This window comes from Microcebus murinus, chromosome 7 (assembly GCF_040939455.1).
Source record: "Microcebus murinus isolate Inina chromosome 7, M.murinus_Inina_mat1.0, whole genome shotgun sequence".
Classification (NCBI taxonomy): domain Eukaryota; kingdom Metazoa; phylum Chordata; class Mammalia; order Primates; family Cheirogaleidae; genus Microcebus; species Microcebus murinus.
Genome location: NC_134110.1, coordinates 2767660 through 2782770, shown reverse-complemented (window position 1 = coordinate 2782770; position 15111 = coordinate 2767660). Strand labels below are relative to the sequence as shown.

General features: G+C 40.0%; 1 protein-coding gene across 2 annotated transcripts in view; it reads left to right on the top strand.

Annotated features, from left to right (window-relative positions):
- Positions 1-15111, top strand: part of ADAMTSL3 (ADAMTS like 3) — a 283266-nt gene that overhangs the window by 81090 nt on the left and 187065 nt on the right. For both annotated transcript variants that reach the window (XM_012751691.2, XM_076004699.1), the window contains exon 4: positions 12499-12626. In XM_012751691.2, coding sequence (XP_012607145.2) covers positions 12499-12626 — 128 coding nt within the window. The remainder of the gene's footprint in view (positions 1-12498; positions 12627-15111) is intronic.

Sequence of the window (15111 nt, the reverse complement as noted above, 5' to 3'; positions counted from 1 at the left end):
CATGCTTCTGGAATGGGTTTCTCTACCTTGACAGCTTACATTGGATAATTCTTTGTGGTGGGGGCTGTCTTGGGCAGCTTGCGTGGCCTCTACCCACAGTTGCAACAACCAAAATTGTCTCCAGATAGCTCCCAACATGCCCTGTGGACAAAAGTGTCCGACTGAGAAACACCATTCTAGAACATTTGTTGACATATGTGGGACTAGAAGTTAATAATCTGTAGCATCTGGCTTCAGGTCTTACTCGATCAGCCTTGAGATGCCCTGAGGCAGTTTATGTAAATACTGCTCACTGGAGTGCCAGTCACCAACACAAGCTTCTTGGCAAGCTGTCTCCCAGAGACATTGACTTGTGCCTTGGGGCTTTGAAGGCACAGTGGGGTGACTTCTTTGGACACGGGTTGGATTGATTTATTTGTCAGAATAATTAATGTTTTAAATATGTTATGCTTATTATTTTAAAATTCCAGCAGTTCGGAAAAAGGACAAAGAAAACTGCAATAAGCCTACATCCCACTTTATAGAAATAACTAGTGTTCATATTTATTAAATGGCATTCTGAACATTTCATGTACACACACAAATAGCATTTTGGATAGAATTAATAAATAGACATAATTCTATAAAAGTGCTATATCATGATGCATGCTATTTTAAATTAAAAGTACTTAATTTTATGTGACTTTAACAGATAATAAGAAAATGAAGTAAAGCTGAAGGATTTGTTAAACTTGAGATGAATGTTCTATCATCCCCAAATAAATTATTTTCTCAAAGATGTCTCTAAGTATATGACAAAAGATTTTGAAACATTAGGAGGTTAGACTTATGTTTTAAAATTTTATGTTTAAATTTTAATCAATAGTACTTGACTTCCTTACAACTTTCTCCCATTCATCTCCCAATTTTTTTATTAGTTATATTATTCTATATACTAATTTAATATAGTACATGTTCTGTTCTACAACCCTGATTTTCCTGTTGTTTATTCAAAGTTTAATATTTAAATGGATTAAATACTCACCACCATTCCTTTTACATGACTTGTATAATCCTGTTTTTAAAATTTGGAATCATTTTTAGTGACATTTTGCTCCTTTTTTCCTTCCTTAGTCTTGCCAAGGAATGTGTTAATTTTATTAGTCTTTGTAATGTTCTTTGATTTTTTTAATCTGTTGATCCTTTTGATTATATTTTTGTTTTCTATTTCATAATTGTTATTCTCATCTTTATTCTTTTCTTTCTTCTACTTTCTTTGTGTTTCATTTGCTGTCATTTCTCTAATGTCTTAAAATAGTTTGATATCATTGATATTTCCAACTTCTCTTCTTTCCAAATGTGTGCGTTTAAAACTATAGGTTTCCTTTTAAGCACAGTTTTAGCTGCTTTACCCAAGTTTTGATATGTAAGAAATTCACCTTCATTCTGTAAGAGTATTTTCTAATTTTCATTGTGATTTCTTTTTTAACTCATTGGTTATTTAAAAGAGTATCTCTTAATTTCCAAATGTTTGGTAATTTTAAGGTTACTTTTCTAACTTTTAGCTTATTTGGTTTGTAGATAGAGAAAATACTTTGAATGACTTCAATCCTTTCAATTTTTGAGTTTTGCTATATGGCCCAGATTATGATTAATTGTTGTAAACATTTTATAAATACAAAGAATATGTATTCTGATGTAGTTAGCTGCAGCTTTCTATACAGGTACATTAGTTCCAATTTGTAATTTAATTGTTGTAATACTCTATACCATTACTAATTTTTTTGCCTGTTTGATAAATTAATGAGAGTTGTGTTAAAACCTCCCACCATCATTGTGGATTGTCCTTTTTCCTTACAGTTCAGTCACTTTTTGCTTTATATATTTTGAGGTTATGTTATTAGGTACACCCACTTTTAGAATTTCTCTTCCATCCTGGTGAAATCAAACTTCCTACATTATGTATGTATGCATCTCTCTTTATCTTAAAGTCTACTTTGTCTAATTAGTGTAACGAAACCAGATTTATTTTGGTTAGTAGTGTTATGGTATATATTTTTTCAATCCTTTATTTTTAATCTTTCTGGTCATTATAGTTAAGGAATGTCTCTTTTAAACAGAATATAGAATTTTTAAAATCTCATCTTGACAATCTGTCTGGTAACTGGTGCATGCATTCTATTTGGGTTTAATGTAATTGATATATTTGCATTTAAATCTTTCATTTTACTCTGTGCTTTAAAAATTTATCCATCTGTTCTGTGCTTCTTTTTCTCTCCATTTTTGCCATCTTTTGGATTGATTGAATGTGTTTCCTTATTATATCTTTTCCCATATATGTTAATTTGGAAGTTAAACACTCTTTTATGTACTTTAGTGGTAACTCTAGAGCTTAAAACATGTATTCTTGAATTAGCAAAGTCTAATATTAACTGGTGGTCCTTTTATCTTCTTCATAGATGTTACAAAGGTCTAGAACACTTTAACACTATTTGCCCCTCTCTGACGCCTGCTCTTGTTAGGTTTTTTAGTTCTATGTAAAGATCTGACATCCTGCACATCATTATCATTGCTGCTTTGCACACGGCTCTGCACCCAGATCCACCCACCTGTCTGCCATTCTTGTTCTGCTCTTCATTTCTTCCATCACCTTCACATTTCTTGTAATCCTAAAAACACCTTTTAGTATTTCCTTGAAGACCGGTCTGCTGGTGATGAATTCTGTTTTTTTTTTTTTTGTTTTGTTTTGTTTTTCTGAAAATGCCTTTATTTCACTCTCATTCCTGGAAAATCTATTTGCTTTTCTGGTTGTCCTCAGTGGGATGGCTGATCTGCTGAGCCTGCCATTACTCCCATTCCACCATTAAGTTTGGCAGCATAGAGCTATTTCTCTTCAATTGTCCTGATGTCATGCTGTACATGCTTCATGATGACTTGCTCAGGTAGCACAAATAATATCCCATTAAATCTTTCTTTATGTAAAGAATCTTTATGTTTAAGAATTTGTTTTTAATAAAGTCAAAACCAAGCAAAACCCTCATTGTATTTGGACATTTTTATTATATCTGTTGCTGCAATCTGAGAGGACCTTGTTATGATTTTTAGAAAAGAAAAGGACAAGCTACTTTTCTAGTAACTATGAAGATTGCATTCATGAGGAAAATAGCCTAAATGTTCTCATGCATGGTAGTGGTTTGTATGGGAGTTGTTACTAGAGGGGTGGCCCATGAGACTCCTGACATGGGTTCCCCCAGGGCCCATGCTGTCCCATGTATTAGTGCCAGTGTGAGTGTATTCCAGAACAGGATTTGTCTGTACTCTGAGAATTTTTCTTTGAGCTTCTTAAATACACCAATGTCTTATGTCTGAAATACCCCACAGACTGTAAGTGCAAAGAGAGGAGAGTTCAGGCACTGGGCATCACAGAGTGACTTCTTATATTCCGCTTCTGTGTATACAGTGTCGATTTTAGTGTGCAGTGAAGACAACTGTCTTAATCCAATTGTGTGGCTATAACAAAATGCCTGATATTGAGTAATTCATACATAACATAAATTTGTTTTCTCACAGTCTGGAGTCTGGGAAGTCCAAGTTCAAGATGCTGGCAGGTTTGGCATCTGGGGAGGGCTGCTCTCTTCACTGCCAATATGCTATCTTGTTGCTGTATCCCCCAAGGGGATGAGTGCTGTGCTCTCACCTGGTAGAAGGGCAGAGGAGCAGTACCCAGCTCTCCTAAGCCCTTGGTAAGGGCACTGATCCCATCCAGGAGGGCTCCACCCTCATAGCTTAATCACCCCCTAAAAGCCCCACCTCTTAATACTGTCACATTGGGGATTGATTTTCAACATATGAATTTTGAGAGACATATTCAGACCATGGCAACAGCCAAGTGCTTTTGTTTTGTTTTATTTTTCAGTGATGTATTATGTGTGTGTTTCTTACTTGCTGGATAATGCCGTTCTGTAGCAAGGCTGTGAAGAATCTGATAGAAGTTATAAATATACATGTCCATTGATTTACTTTCAAACTGACACTCATTGATGACCAGCAAGCCTCAATTTGGCCCACAGAGGAGCCTAATAATATGAATCCTCATAGTGCCTGGATGGGGACTGTGCAAACTGAAGGCACATGCCCCTTACAAATGGGATGGCCACACTTAGTTTTCATTATTGCCATGTTGTGATGCAAATCCCTGTTCTTGTTTCCTCTTTTATTTTCCTAAGAAGTCAAAAATCTAGATTTTTATGTGAAATCTTCTTATATTTAAATCTTAGCAAGTAATTCTTTTTTTTTTTTTTTTTCTGTTTTTCTTGTTTGGTAAAACATACAATTATATTTAAATAAATTTGACCTGCAGGCCAGATTCCTCCCAGAGACTAGTGGTTTGCTCCCTTTGTCTTAAGCATTGTCAAGGGCACCACTCTCATTCTGTGCAAAAGGTGCTGAGACTCCCACCTCAAGGGTGGGGTTGAGAAGCCAATGAGATTGGCACAGGTTGGGAGTCATCCTAGCACCTCCTTCCTCCCTGCCTCTGGTCAGCTGCCAGGTCCTATTGATTCTAGCACTTTCAAACTTTGCATCCATGCCCTCCTCTTCCAGACATTGGTACCATCTAGTCCAGGCTCTAGTCTCTTGCATGCACTAATTCAGTGATCTTCCCATCGTGCTCTCTTGATGCGAGGCTCTCCTCCCTCAGTCCTTCCCCACACTCCTGCCAGAGTAATTTTTCTAAAATACAATCTGCCCAAGTCACTCCTCTGCTTAAAAATATTCCAATGAGTCAATAAATTGATGTACTGGAAAGCTCCTGTCTGCCCTTCAGGTCCAGTCTCCACCCTTCCCCACCCTGTGCTACACCCACTAGAGGCTGACCTGTGTGCACAGCATCCGTGGTCTTCCCCGCCCTCTGGCTCCTGGTTGGGTTCAGCTAATGGTGAGCACTGTAGGGAACTGGAGAGAGGGAGGAGAGAGGTGTGTGCATTCCCCAGCTCTGTGGGGAATGCATTCCCTCTGTGAGTTGATGGGGGTGTGATTCTTGACCAAAGGCCTTAAGTCCTCTCAGGTAGGCCTTTGCACACAGCCTCCACCTGCCCTTGCCCTGACCAGCATGCAGGGCCCAGGAGGATCATGAGCCATCCGATTCACAGTCTGGCTGTGAACAGCCCTGGGATGCTGCCCCTGCCCTCCTTCCTTCCCTGTGTCCTGTCCACACCTTAACAAATAGCATGTTTTAGGAATTCCCCTCAGGCAGGACTGGGAAAACATGTTTGTGTTTATGGAATAATGAGAATGGAGTGTGCTTGGGGTATGGGTTATAGGGTGAGAAATGGAGCTGGAGAAGGAGGTAGGACAGGAAGGCCTGGAGGTGTCGAACCTGTGTCCTAAAGCTTTAAAGGTGGTAAAATAATCAGGAACACATTGGCTAGGAAAGTGTCAACCAGATCCTAGAGGTCATTGACTATCAGGGTAATGGGTTTTGGATGGATATATATATATATATATATATATATATATATGTATATGTATATGTATATATGTATGTATGCATGCATGCATGCATATATTTTGTTTGTTTCAGTAGAGGGTAGAATAGACAGTGAAGGAGGTGTGAGATTGTGAGATAGAGGAGTGGGAGCGTTTCTCAATGGTCCCCTAGGATATAGCTTTAGATATATCAGTGTTTAATATATCCTGGTTGAACTGAGTTGTTGAGTCTGTGGGACAGCTTGAGTGACATTTTTATGTCACTAACCTAATTCATATTTTTACATTTTTGTTGTTAAAGACCTTAAGGTAGTATTAACCTGAAAGAATGTATTTACTGTTAACTAAATCTGGGTCGTTTGAGATCTCCTTAAATAACCTTTGTGGTAACATTGGAATGAACATTTATTTGATGTCTGGGAAGTGATATCCCACTGGGACTCATTTTATTTTGGGTTGTTTTTAGTACGGAGCTGTTAATATAGCATTTCCAATAAGTGACCTTATATGTGAAGTCTGTGTTTAATTACTAACATTTTAGCAAGACTAGTAGAACTGTGCTATTCATTATAAGTCGCAGACTTAAGAACTTGTCAGGAAAATATTTTATGATTTGATTTATGTGCGGGGATCCGAGAATGGCAGGCAGTGCTTGAGTCTTTATGAGATTGTGAACACACTCACTCCTACAATATTTTTGGCTTTTACCAGTCCCATTATATAATGAGTAAACAATATCTTTTTTGGAATTTTTCATCCAAAATATTCCCTAGCTAGAAGTCTACTTAGGAAAATATGATTTCCTAAGAGATCTTTAAGCCTGACTGTTTTAACCAAACAACACGAAATGCGTATTGCTTCTTTGGATGTGTTTTCATAGCTTTCCCTTTAGTGTTTTTCTTTTCCCTTTTAAAAAAGAGAGGGACTTTTATTGGGTGTTTTATTGCACAAACTATACATGTTCGTTGTGTAACATTAGAGCAGATAGATGAGCATAAGAAGAAAATGAAAACATGTTTGTAATTTCTTCACAGTTACAAAATGGAGATGAGTGAAAAATAAGAACTCGCACATAAGCCATTGCATGAGAGAAGCTGATAAGGACACGTGAGCCCTGCCCAGGGTTCCAGTGAATTGGTCTGTTCTATGGAAAGTCTGTGTCCCAGTCCTCTGACCTGAGGGAGAAATCGCCTCCGTTTCAGTGTCTCCGCACTCTGGGTCCCTTGTGTCTGTTGCTCTTGACAGCCAACGATTGCCCTTGCCTCACCTTTGCTCCTCTCGCCTGCTGCTCATGGGTGCTTGAGCTCCTTGAGGGCAGGTCCACACTTACCCTCCCAACGTACCTAGTGAAGAGCCTTGAACTTAGCAAACACGCTGTCTGTGCTTGTGTGAGAAAATAAACAAATGCATGTGAGTCTATGGATATCACTCAGAAATGTGTATTCCTCATGAAATAACCTAGACAAAATGAAATCCTTTTGAAAAACAAAAGTATAGCTCTGCTTGCAATATAGAGGGGGAAAAGTAAAAGACTTTGTGGAGATATCCAGAGAATGTTGTGGTCAAGTGGATCACAGCAGCAGATGTACTTGATGCAAGATCCCAGATGCTAATGTGAGTGGTGATAGCTTAGCTGCTGTATCTCACTGCAGTCCTGGTCTTGAAGGAAGTGGATCATCAGTGGGGAAAACACACAGATGTCCATGGGGAAAATGCAGGCTTTGTCTGGGGTAGGACAGAAAGGGGTTCTGTTCTGCCGGGCTCTGCCACACCTTGAACACACATGGTTCTCAAAGCCACGGTTGTTCACCTGTGAAAGGGGGTGGCAGCATCCACTTCATAAGGCTTGCTGAGAATGTTGGAGAGAATGTGAGAAAAGTGCTGGCTCGCAGGACTCACTCTGTACATTAACAGTAGTTGCTACATGTGGGACAAAGTTCTCCAGGTCTCCTTCCTCCTGGCTCTGTGTCAGGGTCTGGCCCCAGGCAGGGTCACAGAATGACATGATGTTGGTTGAATCAGACTCGGGTTGAATTCAGGTAACAACTTACTTTATAAAGTAATAATAACATGGAATTTACATAATTACTTGAGGAAGCTTAAAGAGAGGTTTGAAAAGGGGAGACTGGGCACAGTAGTACCCAACTGACAAACATAGAAGTTGCCTGTTCTGTGTCACCATAAGGCCAAAGATTGGGCTGATATTGTCACTAGACTTCAGGGCTGGGACTGGCCCAAGGGGGGCTGCTACATAATTCTTCTCCCGGGAGGCTCACCACCAGCCCTGGAAGACAGGCTCTACCCTTCCCCATCCAGCTCCTGAGGGCTGATTCCTTTCCTGCTCACAAACCTTCCTGTCTCCTGATATCCAATGATGGTGATTGGTAATATTTCATATGTTCATTGTAACATTAAACTATAATCCCAGATTCCAAGTCTGATTAGTTGGCTACTTACTTGGCATTACGGTAGACTTACTATTTTTTTTTTAAAAACAGAAATATGCATTCATGGAATTCTGTAAGATTAGGAGCTATGTCCCACACGTTTATCAGTGACTTGGGTGAAGATACGGAAGCTACAAAGCAGAGCAAAATGGCTCAGAGATGGGGTGACAGCATCAGGGTTCAAACGGATCTCAACAGGCTGGAATTCTGGACCAGAACCAACAAGAGCAAATTCAGTAGTGATCAGTGTTAAGTCTTGCATAGGTACAAATGGGAGAGAGCTGGCTCCACCACTGCTGTTTTGAAAAGGATGTTATTTTGAAGAACAATAATCACTTACACTTATCAAGACATTCATTAAGCACATTTGCTGAGATGCTGTGTGATTTACTTTATAGTGTTAGTTTACTTAAATCCTGTTTGGGTAAAGATTATCATCTCCATTTTGTAGGTGAGTTTTGGAAAGGTTGAGAAACTTACCCAGAGTCAAACAGCATTTAACCAGTATGTGATGCTGACTACATAGCAAGTTCCAACAAATGGTATGCCTGGAAAAGAAAGGGAAGAAGGAAGGAAGGAGGGAAGAAGGAAACTTGGGTATCATCAAAAGAAACCTGGATCAAGGGCGATGTATGCTCTATGTTCTTTTTAGATTTGGTGTTGTATTCTGCGCACTATGTTTTAAGATTAAAAATGTGCAAACTTAGATGTGTGCAGAGAGAGAACATAGTCGTGAAAGAGCTTCGAGAATAGAAGTTACCAGGGTGTCAGCAGGATCTTTGAGGCCTTGAGAAAGCTTGAGAAGGGCTCTTCTGCAGAAGGAGAACTCTCAGGCTCTAAAGGAATGGACGTTCCAGGAAGCAGGTTTTGTTTCACCAGCAGGAAGAACATACATTCTCAGAAGTGATCCAGGAGGTGGGTGCTTCACTCTGCTTCAGTGCAGTTGTATCTGAGTGACTGTGTTGCCATCGTGCTGCTAGGATCAAAGGGAAGAGAGGAGAATGGGCAGGAATCTGGGATGTTGCTGCTACTCCTTGGAGGTAGAGTAATACATGAAAAAGGCAGAGGGCTGGCCAGCAGGAAGCAGTACTGGTTTTTCAGAGCAAAATCCAACCATCTTTCCAGCCAGGAAGAGTTGAAAAACTTGAGGACACCTATTTTCAAGGGCATTGGTTAGGAAAGGGAGGCCCCCTCTGAGGTGCCATTTTCTCTCTGTTTTTTTAAGGGGAATGTATCTTACCAATCCAATCAAAGAAATCAAATGCTTGCCCTTAACACATGGCTATTTTAGTTATTTTAGAATCAAGCTTTTTTTTTTGTAAGTAAAGGTGGAGAAGTTATGGAAAGAAACCTGATTCTAACTATAAACCGAACAGATGGGATAGTAGGAATAAAAACAAATTAAAACAGTATTGCAAAAACTCTCAACTTTCATTTTAAAATATATATGATGATGTTTTTCAACTTTTCACATTCAACCTATCAGTATATCAAATGACAAAATGAAAAATCAATTTCAGCTGTGTATATTTTAAACATTTACCTAAATGATTTGGACTTACCCAACCTAAAATTCCAGATGAGTGTATTAAACTGCTTATTGTATTTTTTTATGAAATAAAACCTTATATTTTATATTATGTTATAGACAGGATACAGTTATGTTTGGTGACGTTTAGTGTAGAAAATTGAACCAAACAGTGGTCTAATTAGAACAGTAAATTGTATGGGTTTAATTAGCCCCTGTTCCCGATGACAGATTTGATCAGTTGCCAGATATTTATCCTTTCCTTTCATTTGGCTGTTCCTGAAATATTGCCTCTAGCAGGACTGTTTACTGTGCTATAAATAGGTAGCTTGGCAAGAAGCCACAAACCCCACTGACCAGTGAGACCTGAGTGAAAATTATTGGAAAACCTCCTCTTTGCTTCCAGTCATTATTTCTTCATTTCACTTTTGAAGGTCCATTCCACAGATCCCTCTTTTAATTTAATTTTTTTTTTTTTGGTTGGATGAGGTAACTTGCCTAAGGGCTTAAGGAAACCTGTGCAATATCTAGTTCAGTCACATGCTGTAGCTTATTAGTATGTCACGGTTTCTTTCATAAACGTTGCTGTTCTCCAGCTATTAAATTCAGTCTGACTTAGACTTTTCTGAACGCTAAGAGGATGTGGTCTTTGTGTGCTTGTTTTCAACTAAGGTATGATGTGTTTTATTAAGAAAAGACTCTACAAAATGCAGAGTAACAAAAATAAAAGACGTTAAAATCACCCAAATCCCTCTCACTTAGAGGTAACCACTGTAACATTTTAATTAACCTCTCACTTCTCTCTCAGTGCCATCTATGTAGTTTACCTGTGTTAAAAATAATATAGGCTTATTTGTTATCTATCTAATAATTGCCTTTTACCCCAAAAAATATTTTTTAAAAGAAATTTCAAAAACTGGGAAAATTTAGATAGTAATAAAAGTGACATTTAACAATGTATCATATTTCCATCAGATTTTTTGTGGCAGAGGGGTGTAGAGGGAAATAAAACATTCAGGTGATGTTCTCTTTTGTGTTTGTCCCCAACAGCATCGTCCATTCTTAGGAGAAATTTGGTGTGTTTCCTTCCAGCCCCAATACTTGTACTTTTACTATTATTTTCATGTGCCTATATGTTGACCTGTAGGTGAAGAAATATAAAGTGCTATGTGTGTTTTTATTTTAAAATAATTAAACCTATCAGTCTTTTTCTTTATAGTTTCCACCTTTGTTCATGTATCTAGGACAGTTTTTTCCTATACTAACTCTATATGACTATTAATTTATAATTTCTCTAGTATTTTATGGTTTCAGTATCTTTAATATAAACTTCTAATACATAAAATTCATTTTGGTATATTTTATGAAGAAGTTATCTGTGATTTAAAAAAAATTTTTTTTGCCACATTGATTTGTGGTCCTATATTATGTCCTTATATTTGGGTTTGTTTTTGACTTTTTTTTTTAAATTTAATAGATCTATTGCTTATGGCTGTGCCAATTCTCTACTCTTTTAATTGAGGCAAGTCCTCTCTCCTTTTACTTCTTATACAGTTTTTTTTTAATTGTGGTTTTAAAAATCCCCACATAACATGAGATCTACCCTCTCAACAAATTTTGAAATATATGGTACAGTATTGTTAAGTATAATATGAGCACAAGACAATGTTATATGGCAGATCTCTAGAACTGTTTCATTTGCACGGCTAACACTTTATACCTATTGCACTTCCCAATTCCCCTCCCCCAGGTGCCTGGCAGCCACTATTGTGCTTTCTGCTTCAGTGAGTTAGACCATGTTAGATACCTCATATGAGTGGAATCACACACAATCATATCTGTCCTTTTGTGACTAGGGTGTTTCAAGTAGCATGATTTTCTCAAGTTTCATCCATGTTGTAGCATGTGACAGGCTTCCTTTCTTTGTTGTGGCTCCATAATATTTCATTGTATTTGCATACCACATGTTTTTATCCGATTATCTGTTGATGGATACTGGGGTTGCTTCTGCCTCTTGGCCATCATGAGCAATGCTGCATGAACACCAGTGTGCAGATATCTCTTGAGATCCTGATTTTAGCTCTTTTGGATAAATCCCTAGAAGTGGGATTGCTAGAGCATGTGTTAATTCTATCCTTTTTTACTTTTACTTTTTTCTTGACTCTTATAGACATTTATCCCAATAGATGAATTTTGGAATCATTTGTTATGCTCCAAAAAATTTCCCTTTGGAGATTTTTACTGGGGTTGCTGTAAATTTATAGATAAATTTCAAGAGAATTAGCATTTTACAGTATTGAGTCTACCAGTTCAGGACTAGGGTGGTTTCTCCATTTAGTCAAGTCTCCTTCAAGCCCTTCATTAACATTTTGTAGCTATATTTAGTAATAAGCTTCATTTCCTTTCACACCTACATCCACATCCATGTGCTTTCTTCTTGTAATTCCGCCTCTCCTCTAGTGTCCTGATTTAAGTCAATGATAGCAAGCCCTAGAGACAAATTAAACTACACTGTACTCATAAGTGACCTGTTTTTTGGACCCCGTAAGCTTTGTAACTTGGCCAAGCCTGTCCGTCTAACTTTGCTTTATTGGAATGGAGCCTCTCCCAGGAGGTCCCACATTCCTCCCGCAAGGTTTCTTAGGAGTGACCCCCAGCCTGCCTGACAGGCCAGTCAGAACTTCAGCAGTGAGCACTCCTTAGGCTCAAGCTGGGACTCTGCTATGTAGGTTAGGAAACAGACTAATAATAATAATAATAGTAATAGATTATTTAGCCAGTTTATTTAAATTTAGGAATGATAAAATTTCAGATATAAAACTGAGCTTAGAAACCATCTGGAAAAAAACCCTTAAGATGGAAAGTGTGCACATGCCAGTTAGTTTCCATATAAACCTGTCTTGTGTGGTTTTTTGATGTAGCCGTTCCAAAGCAAAGCCTTTTTAGGCAACTTTGGTCTCTGTGAAAAGCTTAGAAGATGACTCTAGAATAAATGGGGAAGTTTGGGGTTATTTCTGCCACCTTTGTCTATAATTTATTGTGTTTTTTCATATCTAGACCTCAAGAAATACTCGTTCAGAAGAAGAAAAAGATGGCAACTGGGATGCGTGGGGTGATTGGAGTGACTGCTCCCGGACCTGTGGGGGCGGTGCATCCTACTCTCTGAGGAGATGCCTGACTGGGAGGTCAGTTGTGGCTCATCTGCTCCTCTGTGTGGGATGTCAGTACCTCTGGGTGGGTGGGCAGGGGAGGCTCACCCACTCCTCTGTGTGGGGTGTGCCAGGACCTCTGGGGGGGTGGGCAGGGGAGGCTCACCCACTCCTCCATGTGGGATGTCAGTACCTCTGGGGGGGGTGAATAGGGCAGGCTCACCTGCTCCTCTGTGTGGGGTGTCAGTACCTCTAGGCGGGTGGGCAGGGGAGGCTCACTCACTCCCTGTGTGGGGTGTGTCAGGACCCCTGGGGGTGGGTGAACAGGGCAGGCTCACCTGCTCCTGTGTGGGATGTGTCAGGACCTCTGGGGGGGGTGGACAGGGGAGGCTCACCCACTCCTCTGTGTGAGATGTCAGTACTTCTGGGGGGGGTGGGCAGGGGAGGCTCACCTGCTCCTCTGTGTGGGATGTCAGTACCTCTGGGGGGGGGTGGGCAGGGGAGGCTCACCTGCTCCTCTGTGTGGGATGTCAGTACCTCTGGGGGGGGGTGGGCAGGGGAGGCTCACCCGCTCCTTCCTGTGGGATGTCAGTACCTCTGGGGGGGGTGGGCAGGGGAGGCTCACCTGCTCCTCTGTGTGGGATGTGCCAGGACCTCTGGTGGGGGATAGGCAGGGGAGGCTCACCTGCTCCTCTGTGTGGGATGTCAGTACCTCTGGGGGGCGAGTGGGCAGGGGTGGCTCACCTGCTCCTCTGTGTGGGATGTGCCAGGGCCTCTGGTGGGGGTGGTGGTGAACAGGACAGGCTCACCTGCTCCTCCATGTGGGGTGTGTCAGGACCTCTGGGGGAGTGGACAGGGGAGATAACTCAGCTTGGCTTTGGAACACACTATGATGGTGGTGTAACATTTGTTTTGTCTCAATATTAGTCAACCTTAAGTTACTGTATTTAAATAGCAGTGGCCCCCTTTTCATGGGTGTGGCCATACCCCATCCACAGATGCTCACAGGACCCAGGGGCACCAGAGACTTGGGGTTTAAAGAGAGGAAATCCAGCACATTAAATCACTGACTTGAATATGTCAAGACTTGGGGCAAGAGGTCAGCTCTCCTGTGTTCAGCTCTCCTGTTGGGTTACTGCAATTTAATTAATTTCTCATTCACTTGCTCTGAGCAACATGTTGATTAAGATGGTAATGCAAGTTCTGTTTCTCCATCTTAGGTACGTTTATATTAAATACCATTTGCTAAAATGTAAAATCACCTTATTTTTAAAAACCTAAAAGTTTGTAATAGGGCTACATTTATCATTGCTTTTCGACAATTTATGGTAATTCTTCACGGGGCCATTTAAATCCCAGCGAAGGATTTTAGGTCAGCTCTTCGGTTAGACAAAAGAGGACTCCAGGAAAATGGTAGCCACCTTCAGATTTGGGATGTTGTTGGGTGAAAAAGTAAATTGACTTGTCAGTTAGCCTCAAGGCACAGAGCAGAAGTGCAGGGAGAGCATGCTTTGGCTCCAGTTTGAATTTCATTGAGGTCACTGTTTTATGATATATTCAACAGTGACCAGGTATGTTCTCCAGTTCCCTTGAGACAGTGCGGAGCAGGGCAGGTGAGAGGCTGCACATGTGGACTTTGAGAAAGAAGAGTCATTAGTCCATTCCAAGAGGACAAGGGGAGGCCACTGGATGTGCTGTAGTAACACTACCCAGGGTGAGTTCTGACACAGAACACTGAGCCTTAAAGCATCATAGAACTGCAGAGACAGGGTGGTAAGCCTGCTTCCCCTCGTCTTCACCTTGGTGAAGAGATAAAGGCCCTGCTACTGTAAGTATGTCATGCTGTATGGAAGAGTGACGGGGTATTATATTTTATTGGGAGAGTTATGCGGTAAAAAGAATTCAGATAGTGGGAATAGCATGTTTGAAGGCCCTGGGGCAGGAAATGAAAAGAGGCTTTTGCACCTAGAGAACAGTTAGCAGAGAGAGAGAGAGAGACGAGAGAGAGAGAGAGAGAGAGAGAGAGGAAAAAAAAAAAAAACCAAAACAAAACAAAACAAACAAACAGAATGGGCCAGTGTTGAGGAAGAAGACAGATATGGAGGTCGGAGTAAAGAATTTGCAGACTTTTGAATTTAAAACACCAGTAAAATTTCAGAAAAGCATATTTGGAACTGACATGGATTGTCAGTTTTTTAATTGGCCAGGTAAGGACACAAAGAAAAACAAACAAAATCCAACTGGGTCTACCATCACAAACTTTTTAAAAACAAATTTCAATCAGAATCTTTTCATTTTAATGTTAAAAGGTAAGACATAATATTAGATTGAAAGACCTGCCTTTAAATGGGATTCATTTAGCTTTATCAGAATCCACCGTTTTGCCCTTGTTCATCTCACTTCACTTTGGTCCAGTAAAAACTTTATTACAGATATTAACAGTCTGATGATGGGCAATTTGGAGCCATAAATTGAGGAGTAAAATGTACTCATGATCCTGGAATTTGAGGATCCAAATCTC